The sequence below is a fragment of the Anolis carolinensis genome, chromosome 6 (assembly GCF_035594765.1).
Source record: "Anolis carolinensis isolate JA03-04 chromosome 6, rAnoCar3.1.pri, whole genome shotgun sequence".
NCBI lineage: Eukaryota > Metazoa > Chordata > Lepidosauria > Squamata > Dactyloidae > Anolis > Anolis carolinensis.
In genome coordinates, this window is record NC_085846.1 from 3736556 (window position 1) to 3750713 (window position 14158).

A 14158-nucleotide genomic window follows, 5' to 3' on the forward strand; every position below is an offset into this window, starting at 1 on the left:
AGTCTGGTTCAGACTTTGACCTGTTTCTCAGGTCTGAGACGAGACACCTTCTAGCTTCTACTTCTGCTCATACAGTCAAATGAGCTTAGTTGTGTCTTTCTTAGGATTCCTCAGGTTACTTCTGTCATTTTTCAACACAGGGCTGGGAACCTGTCATAGCAAAGGCATTTCATGCTTTTGGTGTGGCTCCTTGAATTTGTATTCAAGAAGATTTCTGCCTTCTCCTGCCTCTTGATAGGAGCAGCAATTTGTTTCCATGAGTGAGGACGTTTAATACATTCTCATCTGTGAACAATGCATAGTGGGATATTTTTTGCAGATGATACACATCTGCTTTGTTGCTAGATGATATATAGCTTCATAGGTGATAATATGGTACCCTTATTACTATTATTTACTCTGTACTCTGCCTTTCCCGCAAAACTAAGGCTCAAAGCACAGTCAGGACTGGGACCCCAGCCTGAGCCTTTCCCCAAAACATTAGACTTTGGCTGGGAGTGATGAACATTGTAGTTCAGCACATGCAGAGAACCTTGGCTTGGGGAAGGCTGTATGCTGGGGTCATGATGGCAAACAGACAAGCAGAGAAATCAAGAGAACCTCGACTATGTGAGATGTTGAATTGTGCCAGGCTTGAATAGGTCAAGGAAGAGAGATGTTTTGTTTCACTAGATAAGGCAAGGAGGGCTCCCTGATTGGCCAGGCCTTGGCTGAGCCCAGATTTTCAGGTGCTCCTCACCCCCGAAGTGAAGTGTAGCAGCAGCAGGGTATTGTATTTGCTGCTAATTTAAGACTTCCCACTTTAAAATGGACTCACATGAATGAGGTTCTGGAATGAAAGTGGCCACGGATCAAAGATACAGAAATCTTTTGTGGGATACGTCTTGGCTCACAGAGTGGAGTGAGTTATTTTGGGTCTCTTTGCTTGCCCTTTTGCTGTGGCATCTTCCCACATTCCTTATCAAGTAAGTTATTTTTAGACACATTTTATAACCCCCCCCACCCCAAAGCATTTGCTGCCAGCGATATCTCCACTCCTCCTTCCCCACCATTGTGTTGAACGTCCTCAAAAGACTTAGTCTAAGAAATGGGTTACCGAGAATCCCAAGTCTTGGTTGCCAGTTATAGCCCAGTGGTAGAGTGCATAGTTTCAGGACATTCCAGGTGGAACCACAACTTCTTTATTCTGAAACTAAGCAGAGGTGGTCCTGATTAGTGTTTGGATGGCAGATCACCAGGGGCCCGTAGCAGAGACCTCTAGGTATGACCAGGAGAGAATCTGGCCTGAGAGCCTAGAGAGCTGAGACAGTGCTAGGTGAAATAGAGGAAGGGGCTGCACCTGTTGAGGCAGCTTCCTGTGTGCAGGAAGTCACAGGTTCGGTTCTGTTGGTATCATTAGGTCAGCCATAGAGAAGAATCCTTCCTGGACCCTAGGTGGCTGGGGCTGCCATCAGTTGCCAGTCTGTGGCTTGCTGGACTTGTCCCCAGAATGTGACTCAGCACAAGGCAGATTCTGATGTTCCCATAAAGAGATCCAGGCTGAGGCCAATGTGAGTATTCCCTGCCAGCTGGTGCGAGGCAAGGTAGACCAGAACATGGAGTCATCTCCCTTAGCTTCCAGCCAGCAGGGCTAGTTGTCCTCGTGGAGCTCTGATCCGAAAAAGGTAACCTTTCCAGGCTCAGAGGCCGACCCATGGCCTGGGTTGGTAGAAGACCGTTGGTCATTAAAGATGATTCCACATTGTAGACACCTCCCCCCTGGTTGGGCTGGTCTCTGCTGGGTCGCAGCTGCTTAAGTATCTCTGGTGGTTGCTAAATCTGCCCCAGAGAATACAGAGGAAGCTGATCGCGCAGAAAGTAGGAATGTTCTCTCCCGGCCAAGCCTTTGGTGGAAAGGTATTGGCTATGTGGACGGCGTTTAAAGCAGCACTTACTGCTGGGAATGGCATCCTTTATTATCACATCTATAAATGGGGGTCATGTCAGCTGTTTTTCAGGTGGAAGCGTCTGCATTCTGTTTCCTCCGCTCTTACGGTGCCTCTTTGGAGCTTTGTGTGGCTCCTGGAGGGCTATAGCATTGTGTTTGGTCTCCAGTTAGAGTTTATTCACTTGGGTTTTCCTGGGCCTTTTGGAAATTTTCTTGGGTAGACTTTTTGAAAAGGAAAGGGAAGGCAGGGGAGCAAAGGCTGGTCTGCTGATCACAATTGTGCAGCATTTCCCTGGCCTTCTGCAGCAGTTTGCAGAAGGCCAGGGAAATGCTCCAGTGGCAGGACTAGTTCCTCAACTACATGCCACTGGTGCTTCCAGTTACAGCTCTCCCTGATATGTGAGAATAATTTTACTGAGCTGGTCTTCCTGGAAGGAGTTTGCTTGCATAGAAGCAAAATAGTAGTAATAGCAGCAGCATTCACTTGTATGTATGGCTATGCTGTCCTAGCTATGTCATAATCCACCCGACACATATCAATTTTATTTTAATTTTCCATTCATTTGATTTATAGCCAGCATAGGCAGAAAGGTGTTTATGGCAAGTTAAAAGATGAAGGGCTTTCCAAATAAAAACATCTTTTTTTGCTGGTGAAAAGAATGCACCAAGGAGCTGTGCTAGTGGAGACAAGAGAAAGCCCTCAGTTCAAACCCTTAAAAATTGTGCAGGCTTGACTTGTGCCTGAAAATGGACTGGTAACCAGTAGAGCTGTTGTTGTGTATTCGTGATCTCATGCATCAGCCCACGCCAGAGCTCCCTGTTGGCTGTGGCCACCCCCAGCTCCTTCAAGGCCAAGCCAGTCCCTTCAAGGATACCATCCATCCATCTTGCCCTTGGTCGGCCCCTCTTCCTTTTTCCTTCTATTTTCCCCAGCATCATTGTCTTCTCCAAGCTTTCCCGTCTTCTCATGATATGGCCAAAATACTTCAGCTTTGCCTCTAGTATCCTTCCCTCCACTGAGCAGCCGGGCATTCTTTCCTGGAGGATGGACTGGGTGGATCTTCTTGCCAAGGTCCAAGGCACTCTCAGTATTTTCCTCCAACACCAAAATTCAAAAGCGTCTCTCTTCCTTCGCTCATCCTTCCTTATGGTCCAGCTCTCGCATCCATAGGTCACTATGGGGAATACTATGGCTTTGACTCTGCGGACCTTCGTTGCCAGTGTGATGTCTCTGCTCTTCACTATTTTTTCCAGGTTGGCTATTGCTCTGCTCCCAAGAAGGAAACGTCTTCTGATTTCCTGGCTGCAGTCTGCATCTGCAGTAATCTTTGCACCTAGAAATACAAAGTCTGTCATGGCCTCCATGTTTTCTCCCTCTATTTGCCAGTTATCAATCAGTCTGGTTGCCATGATCTTGGTTTTCTTGAAGGTTAACTGCAGCCTGGCTTTTACACTTTCTCCTTTCACCTTGGTGATAAGGCTCCTCCTCACTTTCAGCCATCAGAGTGGTATCATCTGCATACCTAAGGTTGTTAATGTTTCTTCTAGCAATTTTAACTCCGGCCTTGGAATCGTCAAGCCCCACACGTTGCATGATGTGTTCTGTGTACAAGTTGAATAGGTAGGGTGAAAGTATGCAGCCTTGCCGTACTCCTTTCCCAATCTTGAACCAGTTTCCTGTTCTGTGGTCTGTTCTTACTGTGGCTACTTGGTCGTTATACAGATTTCTCAGGAGACAGACAAGGTGACTTGGTCTGCCCAGACCACCAAGAACTTGCCACAATTTATTATCATCCACACAGTCAAAAGCTTTGGAATAGTCAATAAAACAGAAATAGATGTTTTTCTGAAAAACTCTGCCTTCCTCCATTGTCCAGCAATTTGGTCTCTCGTTCCTCTGCCTTTTCTGAACCCAGCTTGTACATCTGGCAACACTCTCTCCATGTATTGCTGGAGTCTGCCTTGCAGGATCTTGAGCATTACCTTACTGGCATGGGAAATGAGAGCTGTTAGAATCATAGAATTGGAAGTGACCACATGGGCCATCCAATCCAGCCCCCTTCTTCCAGGCAGGAAAAGCACAATCAAAGCGCCCCCAAAAGATGACCATCCAACTTCTGTTTAAAAGCCTCCAAGGAAGGAGCTTCCACCACACTCTGAGGTAGAGAGTTCCACTGATGAATAGCTTTTACAGTCAGGAAGTTCTTCCTGATGTTCAGGTGGAATTGCAGTTTGAAGCCCTGGCTCCACTGAATCCTAGTCTCTAGGGCAGCAAGAGGACAAATGTGCTCTTTCTTCCTTATGACATCCTTTCATATATTTAAACATGACTCATCTCTCCTCTCAACCTTCTCTTTGTGACAAGGGACTCTTATGTGCACCTTTTGTGGATTGCTGCAGGTAGCAATCCAGCTGCAACATTTGGGGCCTTTTGGAAGTTTCCAGGTGTTTCCCAAAGGCAGTCCCATTCCTGCTGATGATTGTGCCAGACTTGGAGCGTCCCTGGTGCTTCTTGTCATGCACTTGAGATTCCCCTTCTTTGCCCAGAATGGAGCTGGGGCTATTTTGGGCACCTGGCTGTGCATCTCCTCTCCCATAGGTAGTAGTGCTGGTGGAAAGCTTTACAACAATGAGCACTGTTTTGACATCAAAGGTTGAGTGGATAATAGAAGGAAGGCTTGCTGAACCCCAGGAAGAAGCATGCTGCGCTGAGAAGCTGTTTTATACAGAGGTGCGCCACAGGCCCAGCGGTTGTCTGTGAATTCCTGAGCCCCGGGGATGTGCAAATGAATGGGAGCAGCACAGCAGCCTTGGAGCTCTTCCCTGCCTCCTTTTGCACCCTGCCTCTCTCGGATACAGGGTGCCAGGTGCAGCTGAATATGGCAGCCCGAGAAGCACCCACGTGGTGCCAGGAAGCAGGGCAGCAGCCCTTTTGATTTTAGCCCCAACAGTGTGACCAGGGGGGAAGTGGGCCCTGCCTGCAGTTGGGGGACGTGGGGAATTGAGATGTTCCTGTGTGCTTTTCCCGTGGCATGAGAGGCTTGGCCTGGTCTGGATTGAGAAATGAAAAACGAGAGGCTCCTTCCTGGCCTGTGGACAGATATAGCTGCAGGCCGAAAGGGGAATCTTTGAGCTGAGCAAGCAGTGGTGGAGCAGTCAGGCGAGGATGGGTCCCTCCTCAATTCTACAGTGCAGAGTAGGGTTTGGATAATTTCCCCCATTTGTCTCCAAGAGATGTGTGTGTGATCCATTCCATCTCTTATATCTCGGCCAGTAGGATGTGATAGGGAGGGTGGAAGACTGAGGATGCTTGTGTTACTGTTGAAATGTTGGTTGGCCCCTATCCTCCACTCTTGGCACTCCGTATCTATCTGTCTAGTTCCTTCTCTCCCTCTATTGTCCTTCTGTCTAGCTATTACATCTGTCTGTGTCTATCCATCATCTATCTTTCTATCATCAGACACTTACACAGCTGCTGAACAACAACAACAAAAATTTCTTGGTGTCTAAACTTTTTAGACCTGCTCCTAGGATCCTTTGCAGCTTTCATTCAGTAAACTGCATTGGATAGACTGCACCTAGTTTCATAGATAGGGTTGTCATGGTTTTCCATGGATAGGCAAAGGAAGAGTGGTACAGTAGGGTCTCACTTATCCAACATAAACTGGCCGACAGAACGTTGGATAAGCGAAAATGTTGGATAATAAGGAGGGATTAAGGACAAGCCTATTAAACGTCAAATTACATTATGATTTTACAAATAAGCACCAAAAATTACATTTTACAACAAATCGACAGAAAAAGTAGTCCAAAACATGGTAACGTTATGTAGTAATTACTGTATTTATGAATTTAGCACCAAAGCATTGCATTATATTGAAAACATTGACTACAAAACATTGGCTACTAACAAAAAGATAGAATTGCAAAAAACGAACTTACAGTAGCAAGATTGTCAGAAATTAAATCCATAAAAAGTTCAATCCTTACTGCCTAGAGAAACAGCTGTGGATCGGGGCAGGAGGCAAACTGCGTTGGATAAGCGAATGTTGGATAAGTGAGACTCTACTGTATATGGCATATGTTCTGTGTCTCAAAAACTAGAGGTCTTAAGGGGAAACTGGTGCCATTTTTGAAATCTGTATGTCAAATATACTCAAAAACTGGGCTAACACGAGGCACCAAAATGTGTGTTGGCCAGTGTTACCTGCTTACCTACCTACCCACCCATTCTCTGCTTCAGGCATGGACAAACTTTGGCCCTCCAGGTGTTTTGGGCTGTTACGAAGGAGCAAGAGGGTTGTTGTATGTATTGTTGTATGTATTCCAACCTCTGAGGATGCCTGCCATAGATGTGGGCGAAACGTCAGTTGAGAATACTTCTGGAACATGGCCACACAGCCCGGAATACATACACTGTGATCCCGGCCATGAAAGCCTTCGACAACACATTGAAGGAGCAAGAGTTTTGCAAAAGAGAGTGCCCAGCCCATAACAGTGTGAGATATACATCAGGCAGGTTCTTGAGAGGAAGCCTCTCTCGTGGTGCTTGGCAGAGTCCCAACTTCTCTGTATTTGAGGAACCAGGCCTTGGAGGTGGCAATCTTGCCACCGCCTTGAACCAGACCTTTGACTCACGCAGCAGCTGAGCCCTGGATGGTGGTGAGACTTCTTCTGGTGCCTGCCGGAGGGATTGGAAATGGTGCAGCACATGCCACTGCCTTGTTGCTTGTTCCTGCAGCTGGCGGAGAAGGCCTCCCTGTCCCCCACAGCACCTGTTCTCTGTGTCACCCCTTGGACATGCAGGACATGGTAACCTGACTTCGTCACGCTCCAAACTGGGAATGCAGGCTTGCTTCCCCCCTGCAGCTGCCCTCTTTTTCCCCTGGCAGTGCCAGCACCTGAGGGCCGTTGGGAGACTTGCCACAATCTCGTTTCAGACACAACGAACATGGCTGTCTTTGGAGGAAACAGGGTCCAAATCTAAATGGTAGAGTGTTTGGAGGGTTTCACCTTTGCTAAGCCAAATGTGACTTCTGGGTAGAAGGTTTCATTGGATTCCAAACCAGCGCTCAAAAATACTGGCAACTCTGACTGGTTTTTCCAGTGCTCCTGGGAAATGTTCCCTTCCAAATCACATGGTTCCCTTGCCTTTGTGCCAAAGGTGGAACTCTGTGGTCTAAGGAGCTCAAGTGCTGGCCTTCTCAGGACCTGGGGGTTATATTGCCTAAATGCATACTGGCCTAAATGTGCAGCAATCTCTGGTTGTAAGGGAAGCAAACAAATAGCCCAAAGAAAGCAGCAGTGATTTTGCCGAATGAAGCCTGGAGTGCAATTGCTGTGAGAGTCTGATGTTGGCTAGTCTGTCTAATTTACTATGCCAAGTGGGCATATTTGTGTGAGAAGGAGGATGGCAGTTGCGGGTTTCTGCCATTCTTGAAGCCGCTGCCTGATAGCATGCTAGGGCATGCCTTGCTGTTTTCCAAGTACACATCCCTTCTGTGTCTGGAGTTTCTTTGCTCTTTGTCAGTCCAAGAGTCAAGTAGGTGAGGGGACGCTGGTTACACTTGCAGGTTCCAAGCATTAGCGTCCAGGCCTTTGGGGTCTTGCTGGTGCTTCCAACAGCCACCTCTGATGCCAACAACTGTTTCTTCTGCCTTTGCAGTTGGCTGATTGATTGCACAAAGCATGAGTTCATGTGCTCAGCTGCAGGCCTTCCCTTTGTTGCGGCCCTGCCTCCACTCTGCTACTCCTAGTTAGTTGCTCACTTTTTCAGGCCCATTTGCAGCCTTCTGTGTTGTTGTTTGTGTTACTCGTTCTGATGTTAATGTAGTGGGCTGTGGTGCAGCTGGTTAGTAGCCAGCTGCAATAAATCACTACTTTTCGAGAGGGCATGAGTTCAAACCAATCCAGGTCAGATTGAGCGCCTGACCATTAAATAGCCTAGCTCATTGCAACCTGAAAGACAGTTGCAGCTGTCAAGTAGGAAATTTAGGTACTGCTTTATGCGGGGAGGCTAATATAACTAATTTACGTTGCCATAAAAATGTCCAGCAGCGTGCGGAAGAATGAGGAAGTACTCCATCAAGGGTTCAGTGTCACAGGGGATGATGAAGCAGCAGCTCCTCCTGTGGCCAGAATTGAGCATACCCTCATGAAGCCGGAAGATAGGAAATGTTAAATTGCCTCTATGTCATATGTCGTATGGCATTGAATGTTTGCCATGTATATGTACATTGTGATCCACCCTGAGTCTGCCATGGGGAGAGAAGGAAGGGCAGAATATAAATACTGTAAATAAATAATAAATAAATGTGTCTCTTGTCTCTCCTCCTCTGCAGGGTTTCGTTAAAGATGTTCACGAAGATTCGGTCACGATATCCTTTGAAAACAAGTAAGTCTCTCCAAAGATGTTGCCCGGTGGTCCTGCCTCCCCTACCCCTCTTTTCAGAGAAGGCTTGGAGAGAATGGTCATTGCATAAACCAGTTTGGGAGAGAGGAATGTGCATTTCCCTTTCAACTGATGTTGCCCTGCAACTCCCATCCCTCAGTGCTGACCAATCTGGCTGTGGCTGATGGAACAGCCAGTCCAGGAACATCCAGAGAGGGCCATTTTCATTTTGAAAGACTCTGGTACAGCTTAAGTATCCTTATCTGAAATTCTTATGACCGAAAGTGGTCTGTATTTCAGATTCTTTTCTTGCATTTTGGTGCATCTGTTTTGCCATATTCATAACAAGATCGGACACCTTTGAAGGTGCAGTTCTCCTTCTTTTTCACCTCTAAGATCCTCATTCTCTCTCCAGGCTTGCAGACATGGCTGGGAGCAAAAGCTTTGGGTTTTGGGGATGACTGCATAAGAGGAGTTCAACCTATATTACCAAAAATGCCTGTGTGTTTAAAGAGGGCATATTTCTCTGACAAGAGTTTTTGATGGCTCTGATGAGGAAGCCTCCTTCCCTTCTTCACATTGACATATTGTCTCTTTGCACTTTATTTCCCCTCCTACCTATCCTACCCGAAACTATCTCAGATAATGCTTCGACACTTGCCCTGGCGCTTTATTAATGCTCTTGAAACTATGCACTTTTTGACTTGACCGCCCCCATTTCATCCATGGATGGTGATGTTCGTTTTTTATTACCTTTCCCTTTACTTGGTCACTATGATGTTGTATTGTATTTTGTGTTTTAATTTGTTTTTATGTCTGAATGCTATGATGATACTGGTTTTTAGTTATTTATATTGGTTTTAACTTGTCACATTTTGTTTCTGTTTTGGGCTTGGGGAGATGGTGGCGGGATAAAAAAATAAAGTACAGTAGAGTCTCACTTCTCCAACATAAACGGGCCAGCAGAATGTTGGATAAGCAAATTTGTTGGGTAATAAGGAGGGATTAAGGAAAATTTACTTATTTATTTATAGTATTTATATTCTGCCTTTCTTTCTCACCCCGAAGGGGACTCAGGGCGGTTCACATTTACATATAGGGCAAACATTCAATGCCATATACACATAGAACCGAGACAGAGATGGACGCAGAGGCAATTTAACCTTCTCCTGAGGGGATGTTCGATTCTGGCCACGGGGGAGCAGCTGCTTCATCATCCACTGTGACGGCACTTCCTCATTCCAAAGTCATAAATTAGTTAAATTTGCCTCCCCACTTTATAAGTGGTACCTTATTTCCTACTTGATAGATGTAACTATCTTTCGGGTTGCTAGGTCAGCAATGAGCAGGGGCTATTTTTTATTTTTTAATTGATGGGTGCTCACCCTGCCATGGGCTGGCCTCGAACTCATGACCTCATGGTCAGTGATTTATTGCAACAAGCTGCTCACCAGCCTATTAAAAGTCAAATTATGTTATGATTTTACAAATTAAACACCAAAACATGTTATACAACAAATTTGACAGAAAAACCAGTTCGATACACAGTAATGTTAGTGTATTTACGAATTTAGCACCAAAACATCACAATGTATTGAAAAGATTGACTACAAAAACATTGACTACTAAAAGGCAGGCTGCGTTGGATAATCCAGAATGTTGGATAAGTGAGACCCTACTGTATTATTACATTATTCTTCACTTCCCCAAATCCTCCCAAGAGCAGAGACTGGGCTGCCCTGAACTACTGCTCCCTTGGTGCTGCTGGAGCCTGGATTTAATCCCACGTCAATCTTGTTTCTCCCAATCAAGGCTGATTCCGAAGGATCTGGAAGAAGCTTGTGGTGTCCTAGCAGAGTTGCTTGCACTTCTTCTGTCTCCTCCCAAATGCTGGACCCTCCTGCTTCCTGGGTGTTGTAGCCTCAGCATTACCTGGCTCTTAGGACAGTTGTGAGGGTTCCTGAGCTCTCCGGTCATTGAGAGTGTTTCCTTTGTCCTGGCACCCATCTATCTTCCATTGCTTCTCCCTGAGACATGGCTCTTGAGCTCTCTGGCCCAATCCTCACCCCTCTTCAGCCCTTTACAGTCAGCCTGACCCATGTTTTTGAAGCCAGACCTGGAAGGGATTGTTCTCTGCTTCAATGGCTCAGCCGCCTCCCTCCCTTGACTCTGTCTGCAAAGGATCTCGCGGAAGAAGAGGCTGTGTCACCACACTCCATTAGCGGCTCCCTCCCCCCCAAATCCTACATTCCTACAATGACACAGCACTGGAGGAAACGTCTGTGATGCTGCGAGCATCATGCCCGAGTCGGGCTGGAGCTGTGCCTCTGTCACTCTCTGAACAGACCTAGAATCATACAATCCTAGAATTTCAAATGTTTAACATGACTGCCATATCCCTTGCCTGAGCCCCTTGGGAGCTTCTGCCCCTGAACTGCTGCTTCGGAAAAGATGGATAGTTTGGGTGGGAGTTGGGGACGGAGGCCTCGAGGCAGGAAAGAAGGAGAGGGACAAGCTGGGGGTGTCCAGAGAAGGGTGGCCCAATGGGTCATAGAATCACAAAGTTGGAAGAGACCTCACGGGCCATCAAGTCCAACCCCCTGCCAAGAAGCAGGAAAATCACATTCAAAGCACCCCTGGCAGATGGCCATCCAGCCTCTGCTTAAAAGCCTCTAAAGAAGGAGCTTCCACCACACTCCGTGGCAGAGAGTTCCACTGCTGAACAGCTCTCACAGTTAGGAAGTTCTTCCTCACGTTCAGGTGAAATCTCTTTTCCTGTCATTTGAAGCCATTGTTGCATTGCGTCCTAGTCCTAATAATAATAATATAATGGAATACAATATTATACTACTAATAATACAATATAATAATATTAATTATATATTATATATTAAATGTAATATTACTAATATTACCATATAATGATATACAGTAGAGTCTCACTTATCCAAGCTAAATGGGCCGGCAGAACCTTGGATAAGCGAATATCTTGGATAATAAGGAGGGATTAAGGAAAAGCCTATTAAACATCAAATTAGGTTATGATTTTACAAATTAAGCACCAAAACTTCATGTTATACAACAAATTTGACAGAAAAAGTAGTTCAATAGGCAGTAATGTTATGTTGTAATTACTGTATTTACGAATTTAGCACCAAAATATCACAATATATTGAAAACATTGACTAAAAAAATGGCTTGGATTATCCAGAGGCTTGGATAAGCGAGGCTTGGATTAGTGAAACTCTACTGTAGTACAATATAGTACAGTAGAGTCTCACTTATCCAAGCTAAACGGGACGGCAGTAGCTTGGATAAGCGAATATCTTGGATAATAAGGAGAGATTAAGGAAAAGCCTATTAAACATCAAATTAGGTTATGATTTTACAAATTAAGCACCAAAACATCATGTTATACAACAAATTTGACAGAAAAAGTAGTTCAATACGCAGTAATGTTATGTTGTAATTACTGTATTTACGAATTTAGCACCAAAATATCAGATATATTGAAAATATTGACTACAAAAATGGCTTGGATTATCCAGAGACTTGGATAAGTGAGGCTTGGATAAGTGAGACTCTACTGTAATTTAATGCTATGCTAATAATATAGTAGAGGGGCCCCTGGTGGCACAGTGTGTTAAAGCACTGAGCTGCTGAACTTGCAGACCAAAAGGTCCCAGGTTCAAATCCCAGGAGCGGAATGAGCGCCTGCTGTTAGCCCCAGCTTCTGCCAACCTAGCAGTTCGAAAACATGCCAATGTGAGTAGATCAATAGGTACTGCTCCAGTGGGAAGGTAACGGCGCTCCATGTAGTCATGCCGGCCACATGACCTGGAGATGTCTACAGACAACGCCGGCTCTTCGGCTTAGAAATGGAGATGAGCACCAACCCCCACAGTCAGTCACGACTAGACTTAACGTCAGGGGAAACCTTTACCTTTACCTAATAATATGTTGTATCTTCATTGGATTTGTAAGCTGCTCTGAGTCGCCTTCGGGGGAGAAGAGCAGGATATAAATGTAATAAATAAATGAATAAATAGTCTCCAAGACTTGCTCCCTCCTCCCTGTGACATCCTTCCCCTCTCATCTTGATCCCTGGCCCTCCTCAGGTCTCCTCTCAGCCTTCTTTTCTGCAGGCTAAACATTCCCAGCTCATTAAGCCACTCCTCATAGGGCTTGTTCTCCAGACCCTTGATGGTTTTAGTCTCCCTTCTCTAGACACATCCCAGCTTAAGAGTCAACATCTCCCTTCTATTGAGGTCTTTAAGCCGCTCCTCATAGGCCTTGTTCTCCAGGCCCTTGATGGTTTTAGTTGCTCTTCTGTGGACACATCCCAGCTTAAGAGTCATCTCCCTTCTATTGTGGTCTTTAAGCCGCTCCTCATAGGGCTTGTTCTCCAGGCCCTTGATGGTTTTAGTCGCTCTTCTGTGGACACATCCCAGCTTAAGAGTCATCTCCCTTCTATTGTGGTCTTTAAGCCGCTCCTCATAGGGCTTGTTCTCCAGGCCCTTGATGGTTTTAGTCGCTCTTCTGTGGACACATCCCAGCTTAAGAGTCATCTCCCTTCTATTGTGGTCTTTAAGCCGCTCCTCATAGGGCTTGTTCTCCAGGCCCTTGATGGTTTTAGTCGCTCTTCTCTGGACACATCCCAGCTTAAGAGTCAACATCTCCCTTCTATTGTGGTCTTTAAGCCGCTCCTCATAGGGCTTGTTCTCCAGGCCCTTGATGGTTTTAGTCGCTCTTCTCTGGACACATCCCAGCTTAAGAGTCAACATCTCCCTTCTATTGTGGTCTTTAAGCCGCTCCTCATAGGGCTTGTTCTCCAGGCCCTTGATGGTTTTAGTCGCTCTTCTCTGGACACATCCCAGCTTAAGAGTCAACATCTCCCTTCTATTGTGGTCTGGAAGTCATGAGTGCCTCTGAGGAGCAGATTCGGGAACTGTGGATGCTTAGGGACATGAGAGAAGGGGACATGAGAGCTGTATTGAAATGTTGAGGAAGGGACAGGCGTATGCCCTGTTGCTCTAGAGACTGGGACACAATGGAGCCATGGATTCAAATTGCAGGAAAAGAGATTCCACCTCAACATTGGGAAGAGCTTCCTGATGGTAAGAGCTGCTCCCTGGGAAGCCAGTGGTCTCTCCTTCTCTGGAGGGTTTTAACCAGAGTTAGAATGGCCGTCTCTCAGGAGGGCTTAGATGGCAGAAGGGGGTTGGGCTGGATGACCCCAGGGGTTCTCTTCCAAGCCTGTGATTGTGTGTTCCCAACAGCAGGCCGGGAGTGAGCCCGAAGGGAGGGAGTCAGTCTGCTCTCAAAGGTCACTCCCGGACAGAGTGGCCGACATGTGTCTCTCTGGAGCAGCTGCCCAGGAGACTGAAGCCGGCCTGGCTCCGAGCCACCGCCAAGGATGGAGGCTGGGGCCGGCTTCCGTGCTATTGCTCACCATTTACTCACAGCAGAGGAGCTTGGGGTTCAGAAGAAGAAACCGAGAGAGAAAGAGAGAGATGAAAGAGATGAGAGCCTGGCAGTGGGCCAAAGGCTGTGTCTGGCTTCCTGTCTGTTGTCCCCGTCCCACAGCAGGCGCATGCAAATCCCAGCTCATTCCTCTACTGTTAATAAGGCTGCCTTGCAGCACCATGGCCAGTTCCTCAGAGTCTCCCTGGACTGGGAGGGAGGGAGGGAGGGAGGGAGGGGGCCGCTGTCTACCAAAACTTCAAACCAAGCCTCCTTTTGGTGTGTTGTTGAAGGTTTTCATGGCCAGGATCACAGGGTTGTTGTGTGTTTTTCGGGCCGTGTTCCAGAAGCATTCTCTCCTGACGTTTCGCCCACAT

The 14158-nt window shown here is 46.5% G+C and overlaps 1 protein-coding gene across 1 annotated transcript in view; it reads left to right on the top strand.

The window, feature by feature from the left end:
* The window catches only part of fxr2 (FMR1 autosomal homolog 2), a 55509-nt gene that overhangs the window by 4241 nt on the left and 37110 nt on the right, over nucleotides 1-14158 (top strand). Inside the window, exon 2 of the mRNA XM_062957366.1 lies at nucleotides 8269-8321. Within this exon, the coding sequence (XP_062813436.1) occupies nucleotides 8269-8321 (53 nt within the window). The remainder of the gene's footprint in view (nucleotides 1-8268; nucleotides 8322-14158) is intronic.